Source organism: Elgaria multicarinata, chromosome 6 (assembly GCF_023053635.1).
Source record: "Elgaria multicarinata webbii isolate HBS135686 ecotype San Diego chromosome 6, rElgMul1.1.pri, whole genome shotgun sequence".
Taxonomy (NCBI): domain Eukaryota; kingdom Metazoa; phylum Chordata; class Lepidosauria; order Squamata; family Anguidae; genus Elgaria; species Elgaria multicarinata.
In genome coordinates this window covers 27,260,972-27,275,831 of record NC_086176.1, presented here as the reverse complement: position 1 = coordinate 27,275,831, position 14,860 = coordinate 27,260,972, and the positions used below count along the sequence as shown (strand labels likewise).

Genomic DNA, 14,860 nt, shown 5'->3' with positions numbered 1-14,860 from the left:
TTGTTTAAAGTATAATATTCACATTGAGAACCTGGAATATAATATTCACATTGAGATCATATACAACAACAACATCATCATCTTTTAATTTGTATTCTGCTTTTCTACGTCATGTGCCCAAAGCACCTCACAACACAAGCATAGCAATACAAAAAACAAGGATGCATATCAATATAACAATTGGAATAATACATAATTGCAACAACAACCCAAAATGTTAATTTCATTTATATGAACATTACATTTTAAATTAAGTATGAAATGGCCAACAACAACCATTAAAATACAACATCAATTTATATTAGTCAGTAATGCATAAGTCAAATTCACCAAACCTTTTTGCCATTAACACACAACCAATAACCACTTTTTCCCAAAGTGCCAAATGCAGGAAATAACAAACAGGTTACTTTCAACCTGCTGCTACTGATCTCTCCTATGCCTACTCTCATTTCTGCACAACTCTTGGGGCTCCTGCAGAGAATTCACATGATGTTTAGTCTGGATGCTCTGGATGTTCCTGGTGCTCCCTTTCATCTCCATTTTATTGAGAAAGTAGGGTATTCTAAAAATATATATGCATGATTTGTGAATATAACTAAAGACTTTGTTTTTAAGGTGGTAAAAAGGTTGGGATAAATCCAAAGATCAACAATTTAATGCCAGCATATGAAGTTGCCAAATATGACCTCATATGGATCTGTGATAGCGGTATTAGAGGTAAGTGTGTTAAGTCAGTGGCAATGTAATATTTTCAAAAGCCGTTTGACTTTATGCTCTTAAACTTGGTGGTGGCATCATCGTTGTTATTATTATTCCATCAGCATATGTGGCACTCTACAGAATAACATAAACCAAAATCATAAGTCCTCACTCAGTGGACTTTAGAATCTAAATTTCAGGGAAGTGGAGATAAATAAGGACATAAGCACAGCATGAGAGGCAATGGCGACATAGGACATATGTGAACAAATGCAGTTTAATTGAAATTAGTGTGGCTTGTCTTTGGGACTTATACAGAATAACATGTAAATGCAAAATGAAGTTCTTTTCATTCATGAGATCTCACCATGGGTTAATTACACTACTTGCTTAGCTTCATGTATCATGCTTAGATGAAGCTTGGGGATGAGATTGAACTTTCTTGGGCTAGTATTACAGTAGTAAATCTTCCATTTAAGCTAAAGCTTGTGTTTGCTGTTTCCAATGCAGCAGCTGCATTAGGTGAATGACATTTATTGTCCAGGTTGTAGTGTCTTCTGAAAGTATTAGGATAGCAAAAGTTATGTCAGGGCTATATAGTTAGCTTCTCATCTACTGTTGCTGTTTCAGGCAAGACAGAACTCTTAACTCTGAGTGGGATCTAACATTGACATTCCAGCAATGGAACTGTTTCTAATAGCAGAACGAGGAAGGAGGGTGTGTGTGATTCCCCTTCAGCTTTCTGCACATCTTCAAAACCTGCACTGGAGGGCTTGGAACCCTACCCCCCTACCCCCAAGCACATCTTGGGGTGGTGCAGACGGCTGCAGAGGACAGGGGAAGAAAGTCCTGCTTGCACTAGCAGACATCCGCTAACATAACATTGAATTTAAGCTTCTGAATAGTTTATCTCCTTCACTTTGGTAACAGTCAAGAGAGTGGTCAGAGCAATTGTTTTTACTAGTTGACAAAGCATTCCAGACACTAACATAGTTATTTAAAGCAAAAACTTCAGTCTTGAATGATATTTAAGGACTTTCAGTTGTATTTTAACTTTTGCCTCACTTCTTAGTTGGAAGATTTTATTATGCTTGAATTTGTCTTCTGGTACTTTTTTCTATGGGTTCAAGCTAAATTCTAATGCAGAATATTGTTACTATCTATACACATGCAAGTGATTCTTGAAAGCTGTCTTGTTTTCTTGTTAATAATTTGCAAATGTCAAATTGACTGCCCTTGCTTAAAACCTTTGGTATAATTGAGAAATCAGTTATACCATAGGTTTAAGCTAAAATATATAGCCTTCTTATAAATATTAATTCATGTATATTAACCACAATTTAATTCTTATTTTCAGTAACTCCAGATACGCTAACTGATATGGCCAACCAAATGACAGAAAAGGTTGGACTGGTCCATGGCCTGCCCTATGTAGCAGACAGACAAGGCTTTGCTGCCACTCTAGAACAGGTGAGTGCCATTTATTTATTTATTTTTATACCGCCCAATAGCTGAAGCTCTCTGGGCGGTTTCTGCTCTTGCTTCTTCCTCAATAATTCCCCCCTTCCAGTTTTGTCTATTTAAATTCCTCAAAACGGTGATATTTTAAAGCTCAAAAGAATAGAATAAACAGCAATTTGAGTACAAGAAATAAGCAAAAGTAATGCAATTACTTTCTTGTCTTTCTTTCCTATCGTAACCCAAATCATAACTGTAGATTGTTTAAAATCTGTGACGAATAAGAGTATTTTAAAAAATTAGATGCGTGTTTTGCCCAGAATTCCATATACAGAAATCATAATTTTATTAGCCTTGCATGCAGTAGCCTTCTCATATTGGTTTCTGAATGGTTTTGAATGAAAAACTCATTTGATGCTTCTCCTTTGCTCCTGATGATAGTTAATTATTCTGTGGCTGTAGGGATGGGATAGTACTGCTGCATCAAGTAATTATTCGTTTGGACTCTTGAATTCTATTCTGAGGGAACTGGTAAAAACAAAATTGAAAGAAAAAGCTAAGGGGGTCAAATCTCTCTAGAATGTCCGGGGGTTATTCAAAACCACAACAATAGAACCTCAGCTTGAATGCATACCAAGAGCAGTGTCCAACTCAACACTATTGCTAACATAAATTAAAGTGTGCTAGTATACGTGACCTATAGCACAACACCAATAAAGTTTCCTGGCACAATGGTGTCCCTCTATTTATACATAGTGGCATGACACAGTAAAGGAACCAAAGTCACTGTAGCCAGCTGCTATACCAATCATAAGGCAGTTGTTGCTTCTTTGATTTGACATGACATCCCTTTTCGTTTTGCTACTGTGCCTTAAGACCGAACTGAGTGAAGCTTATTGCCACTGAAATTCTGTATTTTGGTGTTGACGTATTGACTGGGTTCAGATGACCACGGCTCATTGTGGGGTTTTTTAAGCCATGACGTGCCACAGTGCCTGCAGGCACCAAATAGCATATGCAGTTCCCACTGGGAGTTTTCCTGTCATCTAACCAGGGAAATGTGGGTTATGCAGGGGTTAATCAATCCTTTTTCTTTGCTCCTGATGTTGATTCATTCTTCTTTAGCCTCTAGGAGTGGGAGGCTTAAACAACCTTCACATAACTCTAAAACAGACTATGGGTTATGTGTGAGGGTTTTTTAACCCTCACACATAACCCATGCTCAACATGACAACCTGCGAGCAGGGGTTGCATATGCAAAATTGTTGGCCAGACACACTGCAGCTTCACTGTTGGTTAAATAATCCACAGTGGACTGTCATGTCAAGCCTTAAGCATAGTACGATCAAGTATTTCAGTTGATGAATGCTACTAAATGAAAAGTCTGGTACTGGAGCAGGCTGCTTGATATTCCTTCCCCTTATTCATCTCACTCTTTATACCCTGACTCCCTTCCTGTATTGCAACTTTTCTTCCATTTTCCTACTAGGAAACTCCTCTTATTGAAATTTTTCTAAGAATATTTGTGAACTCACAGTTTCTCCACTTTCTGAATAATATTTATTTATTTATTTATTTATTTATTTATTACATTTATATACCGCCCCATGGCCGAAGTTCTCTGGGCCATTTAATACTGACCTTCATAGTCCAGTCCCTGCAACTTTTGTTTGTGGTAGGCCTTTTAATCCATGCTGTCCATCAAAAGCCCCCTAGAATGAACAGTAAAACCCCAAAGTGGCTATATGGATTGGTTCATATTGTGTAATATAGAACAAATATTGAGCATTAATCTTTCTCCTCCAAAGGCAACAGCAGCAAAGTAAACATAGGTGCTCCAGTTTTATGGATTGTAGAATGGAATCCACATACAGACTGCCATTGTATCTGTGCATGACTAGTTGCCACAGGTCGTTGCATAGAGATGAGATGTTTGTCTGAGCAAGTTAAGGCAAGTTTTTACAAATGGCTACACAAATCAAAGAAGGCCATTAGGCTGGTTAGGCATCATTACAAAAGTAGTATGTGTGACATCAGTGCACATTTTTGCAGTTAGAGGATTTAAATTTTTTGTGATCAATGGACAAAGAGTGTAAATATGTGCGAGTGTTAAAGAAAAACATGTCATGAAATGAGAGACCATGGTATGATTACTTAACTGTGCCTTTTTATTTAACAGGTATATTTTGGCACTTCCCATCCAAGGACATATATTTCTGCTCATGTAACTGGTTTCAAATGTGTAACAGGAATGTCTTGCTTGATGAGAAAAGATGTCTTGGATCAAGCTGGAGGACTTATTGCTTTTGCACAGTACATTGCTGAGGATTACTTTATGGCTAAAGCAATAGCTGACAGGTAAGATTATGGAAAGTTCTTCTTAGAGTACATTATTTCAAGCTTAGCATATTCGGTACTGCAACCTTCCTCAACCTGGTACCCTCCAGATGTTTTGGACTACAACTCCCAAAATTCTTGGCCATTGGCCTTGTTGGCTGGAACTAATGGGAGTTGAAGTCTCAAACATCTGGAGGGTACCCTGTGCGGGAAGTCTGCTGTACAGGTTCTGTGTACTGGTTTCTAAAGCCTATAGTAGCACACTGTTATTAGCGTAAGGGAGTAAAATTTATGATTGACCCAATGGAAACATACAGCTAAAGCAATCTAATCTATAAACTATTTAAAGAATCTTTGTTCAGTGAAGCTACTGAGTTATCCAGAAGACTTCTTCACTATTCAGAGACCATTGGAAGCATTTGCTGACTCTTGCGATATCTTCAAAGGATAGTGGGAATACATAGTTCTACTGGTTTAATGCCCAGTGATTATATACTTTTCAAACATGAGGCATACTACCTGTTGAGCCATTTTTCTTTCATGCATGTATAGAAGAAAGGGTTTGATATCTTCTTGGATGATAGGATGTTCCTGGTTTTCTGGTGTTAACCATCTTTGTTTAGTCTTTCCCTGTTAATTAGAGTCATCCTGCTGTAACTTTTATTATTTAAGGTTATGATTTAAGCTTTTCTAGTAAGAGTGGTGATAGATAGTGAAGAGGCATGCTGCTGCTACATCTTACAACCTTCATTTGTTTATTACAACTGAATGGTTTGAAAGTAGCCATGTGGGATGAGATGAACTGAAATATCAATCTGCAGCCTTTAAAAATGTAATTAAGGAACAAGCTGCATGGAAGCAGAATCATGTGGTGCAACTCTAGCTGGACTATATGATATTCAGACTGGAGTTGATGGTTAGTGTGTTTATATGGGGAAGCATTAAAACTCACATGTAGAAAAGTGACATGCCAGAGAGAAAAGTTCAACCTTAACCTAATCTTTTCACTTATATGCTAGTTGGTCTGTGGAAGAACATGCAATGCCCTGCACTGACTATCTGGGTTCATGCTGTGATTGTCTACTTAGAGCTGCACCACAATGATTTATGCAGCTTGGCTCTTAGAGTAGTAAGTTGCATTCTGAAGCACTGATAACACCTTAACTAGTAAGGGTGCAATCCTATGCATGTTTAGACAGGAAAGAGTTATACAAATCCCAGAATTCTCTAGGCAGCCATACTGGCTGAGGAATTCTGGAAGATTTAGGAGTTTTTTTCTGTCTAAACATGCATGGGATTGCACCTCAAATTTACATTATTTGAGGCAAGTTCATTTAGTGCTTATTCTTGACACGTGTTTTTAAAAAGGTAATCCTTGGCATTTGAACAGTTCCCTATCGTTTATTGTAGTTACGTTCATGGTTTGCATTCATTTTCAGAGGCTGGAAGTTTGGAATGGCCACACAAGTTGCAATGCAAAACTCTGGCTCCTATTCAATTTCCCAGTTTCAATCCAGAATGATCAGGTAAAAATTCTGACTTTTTATTTTCTCATTTCCTGACAGTTTCCACTGTTTACGGTTTATATGATTTCTGATCCAATCTACCAAAATGCAAATGTATCAATTTGGTATTTCACACAGCTTTTTGTAGAGGAAAAAGTGTTTAAAGAAATATTGTCTGAAACAGTAATACATTATAATAACAAGTGACCTTGCTGGTTTTGGGTGTCTGTGTGTTTCAGAATGGTCACAGTATTATAGGCTATGAAAGCGGACAATGGTTTACTATACATACATTCAGTATTTTAGTATTTTTCCATTTTTTATGGTTAAGTTCCAATATCAACTACCTATATTCTTGATTATCCTGGCTATTGATAACAACTTAGGGGGATTAATTGGAGTAATTAATGCCTCTTTGAGAGAGAGGGGGAGGAGGGAGAGGTCCCCAGCCACAATAAGAGATGGCTGTGCTACCATTCCCCAATAAATTATTTTTTGACCCAAGAGATATTGATAACTATTGCTCAGTTGCTAACAACCCCATTTTGGGCAAGGTCTTGGAGAAGATGATGGCAGCTCAACTCGTGCTTTTTTTTTGCACAAATTATGTAGATTCATTTCACTGAGTTTACACAGCGGGTTTAGTCACCCTGATGGATTATCTTTGTCAGGAGAGAGAACAATGTAACCTTGTTCATTCTCCTAGATCTTTCAGTGGCTTTTGGTTTCATTGACCCTGGTATCTTGCTGGACTGACTCTGTATTACTGGGAGGAGGCACAGTGATACAGTACATCTGTTGCTATCTGCAGTGTCAGTTTCAGAAGATAGCGTTGGGAGGTTTCCGAAGGTTGCATCTTAACCCTATGCTTTTTAATATCTACGTGAAGCCACTGGGTGTGGTCATCAGGGGATTTAAAGTGAAGTGCCATCAATATGTTGATGGACACCCAGATCTGTTTTTCCTTTTCATCTGACTCAGGAGAGCCCATGCAGATTCTAAACCAGAGTCTGCACTAGTAAATTGAGGGTCAATAAATTGAAATTGAGGCCCTGTGGATAGGTGGTGTTCATGTCCAGGTATTGGGTGTGCAGCCTATTCTAGATATGGTTGCATTCCCCTTGAAAAAGCAGTTCCATAGCTTGAAGCTACTCCAGGATCCAGCTTTGTCACTTGAGGCCCATGTGGGTTTGGTAGTTCAGAGTGCTTTTTATCAGCTTTGGCTGTTCGTATTCCAGGATAGGGGTAGTCCGGTCATAGTGGTCCATGCTCTGATAACATCCCAATTGGACTACTTTAATGTGTTGTATGTTGGGCAGCCATTGAAGATGACCTGGAAGCTTCAACTAGTGCTGAATGCAGCTGCTAAATTGTTAATGGTGTGGCCAGACACCCAAATGGCTAGACACCCAAATACTTGATGAAATGTATACTAGCCTGCCTTTGTCTTATGTTCTGCAGAGGAGGCTCTTCTCAAGGTAACATCAGTTCATAATGTGATAACATGAGGATTAGATCCAGCCCTTTTTCTGTTTGATCCTTTCCTCCCCACCCCACCCTCTCTCTCCCCTGAGACCTTGAAACTGGAAGGTGATTTGCAAAGCTCTGATTTATAGGGGGAGAGGGACTAATGATTTCTTCTGCACAACACCTATTTAACTCTAGTTTTGGATAATCAGAGGATGTACAGGACTCAAAAGAATTGCATGGTAGTTCACGATCTTTGGGGGCAACACTTAAATTTTATGGGAAGCTTTGGGACTTTATGTATTTGATGGTGTAGTGGTGCTTTCAAACTGTGAGAAATGCTCTTTAATGTTAAGGAAATGTGAAACAGATGGATTTACAAATATCCTGAATGCAAAATAACCACTACCATCCCAAACAACACAACAAACCCAAACTTAATATTCTTTTTCTGTGTCGCACACACACAGAGTACTTGGCAACCTGCTCTTGTGACTCCAGTATGCTGGTGTCTCCAAGCATTGAGAATCCAGCCTCCTCCTTACTTCATAGCTCTTGCCTGAGGTTTGAATTAAAATCTTGAATAGTATGATTATGAGTCTAATCCATCTAGGGATGTTCACACAAACACTCCTCCTGTGTTGAGGGAGGAGGGATTGCACCCTGTGGTCACACACACAATGAGCCACATGTTTGTGCATGCAAAGGACCCCTATAAACATACAAATGATCCTGGTGCGTTCGGGAACCTTGGACAATGAGGAACTTCCCTCCTAAAGAAGAGCTCTATACACCTGTGTCAATATATGTGTAGGGAACATTATCATCTGCACCAACATACAGATCAGTGGGGAGGCATGGACACACAGGCCGATCCCTCAGATGTTCTTTGAGCACATGAATCCCTTTGTACCACCTATACTTATATTTGGGATGCTCCACCTTCTAAGGCAGAATGTTTGGGAACGCCTATTTCATTAAAAATATAAAAGGTAAATCCAGCATAGTTATATATGCTACAAAATGCAAACACCCTGAATGCCTATTGAGAAATCAACTGCAGGTTTTTCTACCTGTATTTAAAATTGCAAGTCAATGATGATGACAACAGCAACCTGTTGCCAGACATTTCAGTTTAGAAGATCATAAAATTTCAGACTTGAACGTATTTCCAACAGCAAAAAACTCAAAACATTTTAATATGTTTAAAGGTGCATTTTAAAATTGTTTTTCTGTATTTTAACTGCTTTGATATCTCTTTCCTTTTAAAATTATTTTTAAATTATTGTTGCTGCCTTTAAGTTCTTTTTGCTGTGTGTTCTGATTGGTTTTATTGTATTCTTATTATGTATGTTGCCCTGAGAGCTATAACTTTAGGTTAATGCATATGTTCAGATGATGATGATGATGATGATGATAATCCTAAAATGTAACATACAGGTGACTTCACTTGCACCTACTCTATGATGTCTCTATTGGTGATGGCTGGGCCACCCAATGTTAGGTTTTGACCCCCTCACAATATTGTCTCTACCATTTTCTTTACTTTCTCCCCATCTTGAGTTTGGTTTTGGCAGTGTTAGATGGAAATGGCTTTTAGATGTATTGATAATGTCATTGCCAAATTTATGCCTATTATACCTAATGTAGGACAATCCTCTTCCCCTTGATTAGGTGGGCCAGATGTAGACTGACATCAGGCTTCCAGTGTCATTCTGTTTTGACTAGAATCCTAAAGTGAAAAACAGTGCTGGTGACAAAGCCAGTGACAAAGTGTTGGCTCAGGAGGCAGAATGAGTTACCAACTGCACTTCATGAAGCACATACACTGGGATAATATGCATATATACAAGTATAAGCTTGTATATGTGTTGCATTTGGAGTGACGTGAGCTGTGGCTTGAGGGGGTTGAAATTGCATCAAAGTCAGGACTCCCTGCTCTAACCTGGGTCTGCATTCATATGCAATTATGTTTCGAACATTTTAAAAGTGCAACTAGTCTGCATATATGTCAGTGCAGCATGTAATTGAGTGCTAGATTTGGCCTAGGAGAAGGTTGGAGGGGGCAATTAAAGTAGATTGACTACTGTCTCTCTTACACAGCCATACAACCTCCAACAGAGTTATAACATTGAACTATTCTGCTGTTGTAAACCACTACTGCCTCAGCTCAACCTGCATAGAGACATAATAATACCTCTGGACAACACTGTAGGGTTGTTGTAAACCACATGGAACCTTAGTTCCAAGTATTCAGCATGAGCTACACTGCAAGACTGCCATAAACCACTAATTTGTTCCAACAACAGCTACTTCTAGCCTGCAATATGAGAACAATAAACTGAATTTGCTTTGGAATTTGTATTAGCAGGGTTCTTTTTTTTTTTTTTGAAGTGTCACATTAAGCAAGAACAGAGTAAGAAAGAGAAGACGCTCTTCTCTTTCCTGCTGCCTTTTGGGGAGTGGACTGGGATGGACATTTTCAAATCTTGAATTTCTCCATTGATTTCTATGGGCAGCTCGCTTTTCCCTCCCTGGGGTTATTATTTAAATAACTTTTCAGTTTGAATGAGGAAATTATCCAGAGAATGAGATCGTTCTCTTTTATATTTTTAGATATCTGTCTCTTCCTCCATTATCCTTTTGCAGCCATTTCATTCTTCCTCCCCACTGGTTTTCTATGGCGGTGATGGGGTTTTTACCCTCCAAATAGTCAGTCATCTTTCTGCAGCCACTGAGCACTCACTTCTCATTGAACTGTTTGGGGAGTTGCAGTTCCTCCCCCTCATTAGAGGCATTTCTAAAATAATATATTTATCCTTCTGAAAAATGTGAGTTCCCCTGAGTCTGCTATTCCCACCTTCTTTCACTGCACGTGAAACTTGGTTAACTTTAACTGTCAGCCTCTGAATACAGAAATCCATACGTCTATTATAGCTTGACAAGTACTGTCTGATTTAAACAACGTTTTCCCCCTCTCTATTATAGGTGGTCCAAGCTACGGATCAACATGCTTCCAGCCACAATAATCTGTGAACCAATATCTGAGTGCTTTGTAGCAAGTTTAATTATTGGATGGGCAGTCCACCATGTGTTCAGATGGGATATAATGGTGTTTTTTATGTGTCACTGTTTGGCATGGTTTATATTTGACTACATTCAACTCAGGGGTGTCCAGGTAGGTTGTATTGATCAGAGACTTATATTTAGAACAGCATACATTTTAAATTAACATCAGTGGATGGTATTAGCTGCTTTAATATTACAGCACTTTTAAAAAATCCCCTGATTAGTTCAGAAGGATTGTAAATAGGTTTTAAACAGCACTGTGCAATAAAATATTCTCTAACTTAACTTTTTAACCAAATTTATTTAATATAATGTGTTGTGATAGGTGGAAAGATACAATTTATGTCTTCATTGGATTAACTGGTTGGCTGACTTAGCCTATATAAAAGCATGAACCAAGAACAAGTAACTAATTTATTGACAAGCTTAATTGAGATGGTTTTGAAAGTTATGGTTAAAAGCCTTCAAGTATGCCACTGTCCCTTTGGGGTGTTTGACTCATCTGTCTTGGCAAAGAAGGTGGCATCTTCAAGCATTTTCTCTCTGCTTACCTATGTACTTCTTGAATAGTAGTATATAGGTAAGCAGAGAAAAATAACACTGCAACAGCCTGCAGTTACCTTCACTGTTCAGCTAGTTGTGGATGAATCAGCTCCTCTGAGAGAACCCATAGCTCTTCTGATTGGCATGCAGAAGGTACCTTCTCATCACCAGGAAGATGGACCAATAGTTTGATTTGGCAGAAGGCAACTACATATGTTCTTAAGTATAGCAGCCAGCATCAAATACGAGAGGAGGAGACTCATCAACTTAATAGTCTTTTAGCATTTAAGAAAGCTATAAAGACTGATCTATTCCAGTAGGCCTATCCAGTGGAATTTTAGAATGTTTTTAGGATGTTTTAATAATGTACACTATGTTTTAAATTCAGTTTTACGTATTTTATACTTATTGTTGTTCCCCGCCTCGATCCAAACGGAGAGGCGGGTAAGAAATAATTTATAATAATAATAATAATAATAATAATAATAATAATAATAATAATAAGAAGTTAAGCTCTTGATTGAATTTCATGTATATGCCCATGGAAAGAAACTTATTGAATTGTGTATAGAATAATTGTTTTTCAAATGTTAGCTATGGCTTTGCTTGTACTATTGAGAAGCTAATGTGGCTAAAGAGTTGGCAAGAAAATTGACCCAACAGTGTTGTTTTTATATCTTACAGTAATGTCACTTTTTGTGTTGGCTAAGTAAATATTTATTTTAGTTGTTAACTTTGCCTCTAAAGATGAGTTTGTATTTGTATAATCCCCAGGGTGGTGCACTGTGTTTTTCAAAACTTGACTATGCAGTTGCATGGTTCATCAGAGAGTCTATGACGATATACATTTTCCTCTCGGCTTTGTGGGATCCTACAATTAGTTGGAGGACAGGACGCTACAGATTACGCTGTGGAGGCACTGCAGAGGAGATCCTTGATGTATAGCCACAGCTTTGTGACTGTGTATTTCAAGAAAAGAAAAAAAAGGAGAAAAAAGAAAGTATTATAAATTATGTTTATATAAATGCTTTTAAAAGATCTACCTTCAATAGTTTTATTACCTGTATGTTTTCGTATCTGTTCTTTAATTTATTTTGCATGGCACTTGCATCTGTGAAAAAAGTACATCTGTAGTCTTGGCCAAATGGTACCTTGTTTTTATGTACAAATCAAATCAAGAGAATTGGTTCCAGGATTCATATTTCTTAGGAATGTTCTGCAGCAAGCTCTAAAGACAGTATCTTTCAGTATAGTAAAAACTACTCTCTGTTAATCAAAGGATATGATCCACTGGGAATATCTTCTACACAGGTCCATTGGAAATAAATGGGAGTTGTGAAAGGACAGCTATGAATTTGTCCCAAATGGATTGTACCATTGAAAGGCTAACAACATTTTTGTACAAGTGCAGTTAGCTTTGGAAAGCACAAGTGGTGGGGCACAAGGAGAGAAGCTTTTTAGATGATCTATGCCTACCTCTTGTCGTTTCTGCAGAGCAAATATAAATAGGTAACTAAGCCTTACAAAAAAGTAAAAGCTGGAAATTTCTATCTATGTGTGGACATATAGATTAAATAATTTTGATCTCACTGCAATGAGCCCAAACTTTGATGTGGTGAGTCGGAAGAATTAATGGTTAGCTATGCCTAGAGGGCATCTTTTGGCCAACTCTAATTGGTTCTGTCTTGAACCATTTTTAATCACTGTGCTGTAATTAGCCTAGCTAATCTTCTCCTTCATTCCCATCTTGACTTTTTAAAAGGGGTATTTTTTTGTTTCTGTGTGAGTGAATGTTTGATAGTTATGGGGAGGGGTAATGCATTTCAGAAACATTTCACATATGAGCTATTTTCTTACACACTGTCTTCTTAAGAATGTAACTTCATGATGCAGGCATTTAATATCTTTTTTTAAGTGGGCATAGGTCTCTCTATACACTAGTCATCCTTAAATATATGAAATTGCAATAGATACTTGTCAGTATATTAAAAGGCAAGATGAGTTTGCTGTTACTGATATGAAATTGTAAGCTTTAACTATCAAACTAGGTCTACTTTTGGCTTTTTTCCTTCATTTAATCTGGTCTCTCAATTGGAATTTTGTATTCAAGTTGTAATGACAAAAAAGACTAGATTATAAACAAGTTGTAAATGCATGCTGTCTCTTACCCTCTCTCTATTTCTCTGTCTCCTTAATAGCTTGTTCTCCAACCCCACTGTGGGATCACTCTTAACATGGTGAACTGGACTTGTTTAAAAGTGACTCTGATCACAAAGCAAAATTGAGAGGGACACTGCATAAGCCTTTTGTTTTCTTTTATAATTGTATTTATGCTGCTTTTTCTTCCAAATGGGCATGGCATGTTGTCACCATAAAGGTCTGTTACTAAGTGCATTGCCAATATGGTAGCTCTAAATCCTAGGTGATGAGATTTCTGTGACAAATAACATAATCTGTAGCATATTATAAATAATTATGAGTATTTATAGAAATGGATTTTTCCAATTTACTGAGCCAGTCCATTTAATTGTCTAGTATACACACTGTATTGTAATGGTGTGCATATTTGTGCACGCACATATTTGGTGTGTACACAAAACCTATGAAACATTCCCCAGACCAACATCCCTCATTTGCTTTGTTTGCCTTATGACATTACAGGATTTGTTTTGAAGGGCATCTTTTTTATGAACAGAGGCTTTAATGTGTGTTCCATTCTTTACATGTGAATCAGGAAGAACTGCTTCCTGAGGAAGGTTGCACTCAAACTAGTCTGGTTATGACCCTGCACAAGTTGTGTTTTTATCATTTTCATTGTTATCACTGTTATCTAGCTTAGTTTTGCTTATAATGTTTGTATTTTTGTGAAGTTTGGTTGATGCCATCCATTGCACTGCTAAAGTGATGCATACCTGGTTTGGCTTGATGCTGATCACCATGCAGGCAGTGTAACACAAAAACCAAAAAGGCTGGACAGACTTCAGTGTGTTCGTGAGTGTGTGTGTTAGCTTTGAAGAATTGTGTGTGTGTGTGTGTGTGTGTGTGCGGGCATTAGTGAAACCTTTATCATTGAAAGGAAACTGATGCTCACTTAAATGAGCAACTTGATTTCTTATATAAGAAGTTTGGGTTGATTATGAAATGAAAATTAATACTTTGAAGAAATTGTAGGAGGGCACTGTGACAGAATGGCTAATTTAAAACTGTCTGTCAACATGTTAAGAATACCATTGTTTATTTAAAATTATTGTCTTGTTTTGTTTAAAAATAAATTTTGAATACAATCAAATGTTTTGAGAAAGTGAATCTATTTATCGCCTTTCTCTCCTTGACATTCCTTTAAATGCTTTTCATATGTAATCTTTCCATCCTGTATAATTTGCATTGCCCTCCCCTCTCTCTCTCTCTCTCTCTCACACACACACACACCTCCATAATTACAAATCTGATCTAATAAGGGATTTTTTTGTACAAATATGCATACATAGGTGGTTGTCTCTAAAATGTAGAAACTCCCTTGAAGTCAGAGTTGGAATTTGTAAATATTTTACTACAAATAAGTTTGGGAGGTTTTTCTGAATTCAGTAGTTTTCCAACTCAACTGCAGAGTGGATGGACCTGTATAGGTTTGCTACAGGAACATATGTTTATACCAGACTAATACAAGATACCTTGTCTAGTGGATGCATTCCAAATAAACAATTCAATTGTTTAATTCATATATATATATTATTGGGATTTGTATTGGATAGTTTTCATGACTGTGCATTTTAAAAATT

At 37.5% G+C, this 14,860-nt stretch overlaps 1 protein-coding gene across 1 annotated transcript in view; it reads left to right on the top strand.

The window, feature by feature from the left end:
• UGCG (UDP-glucose ceramide glucosyltransferase) overlaps nt 1-14,370 on the top strand; it is a 36,251-nt gene extending 21,881 nt beyond the window's left edge. Inside the window, exons 4-9 of the mRNA XM_063129179.1 lie at nt 619-720; nt 2,060-2,172; nt 4,340-4,518; nt 5,937-6,023; nt 10,458-10,647; nt 11,856-14,370. Of these exons, the coding sequence (XP_062985249.1) occupies nt 619-720; nt 2,060-2,172; nt 4,340-4,518; nt 5,937-6,023; nt 10,458-10,647; nt 11,856-12,026 (842 nt within the window). The 3' untranslated portion in view covers nt 12,027-14,370. The remainder of the gene's footprint in view (nt 1-618; nt 721-2,059; nt 2,173-4,339; nt 4,519-5,936; nt 6,024-10,457; nt 10,648-11,855) is intronic.
• The last annotated feature ends 490 nt before the right edge of the window (nt 14,371-14,860 follow it).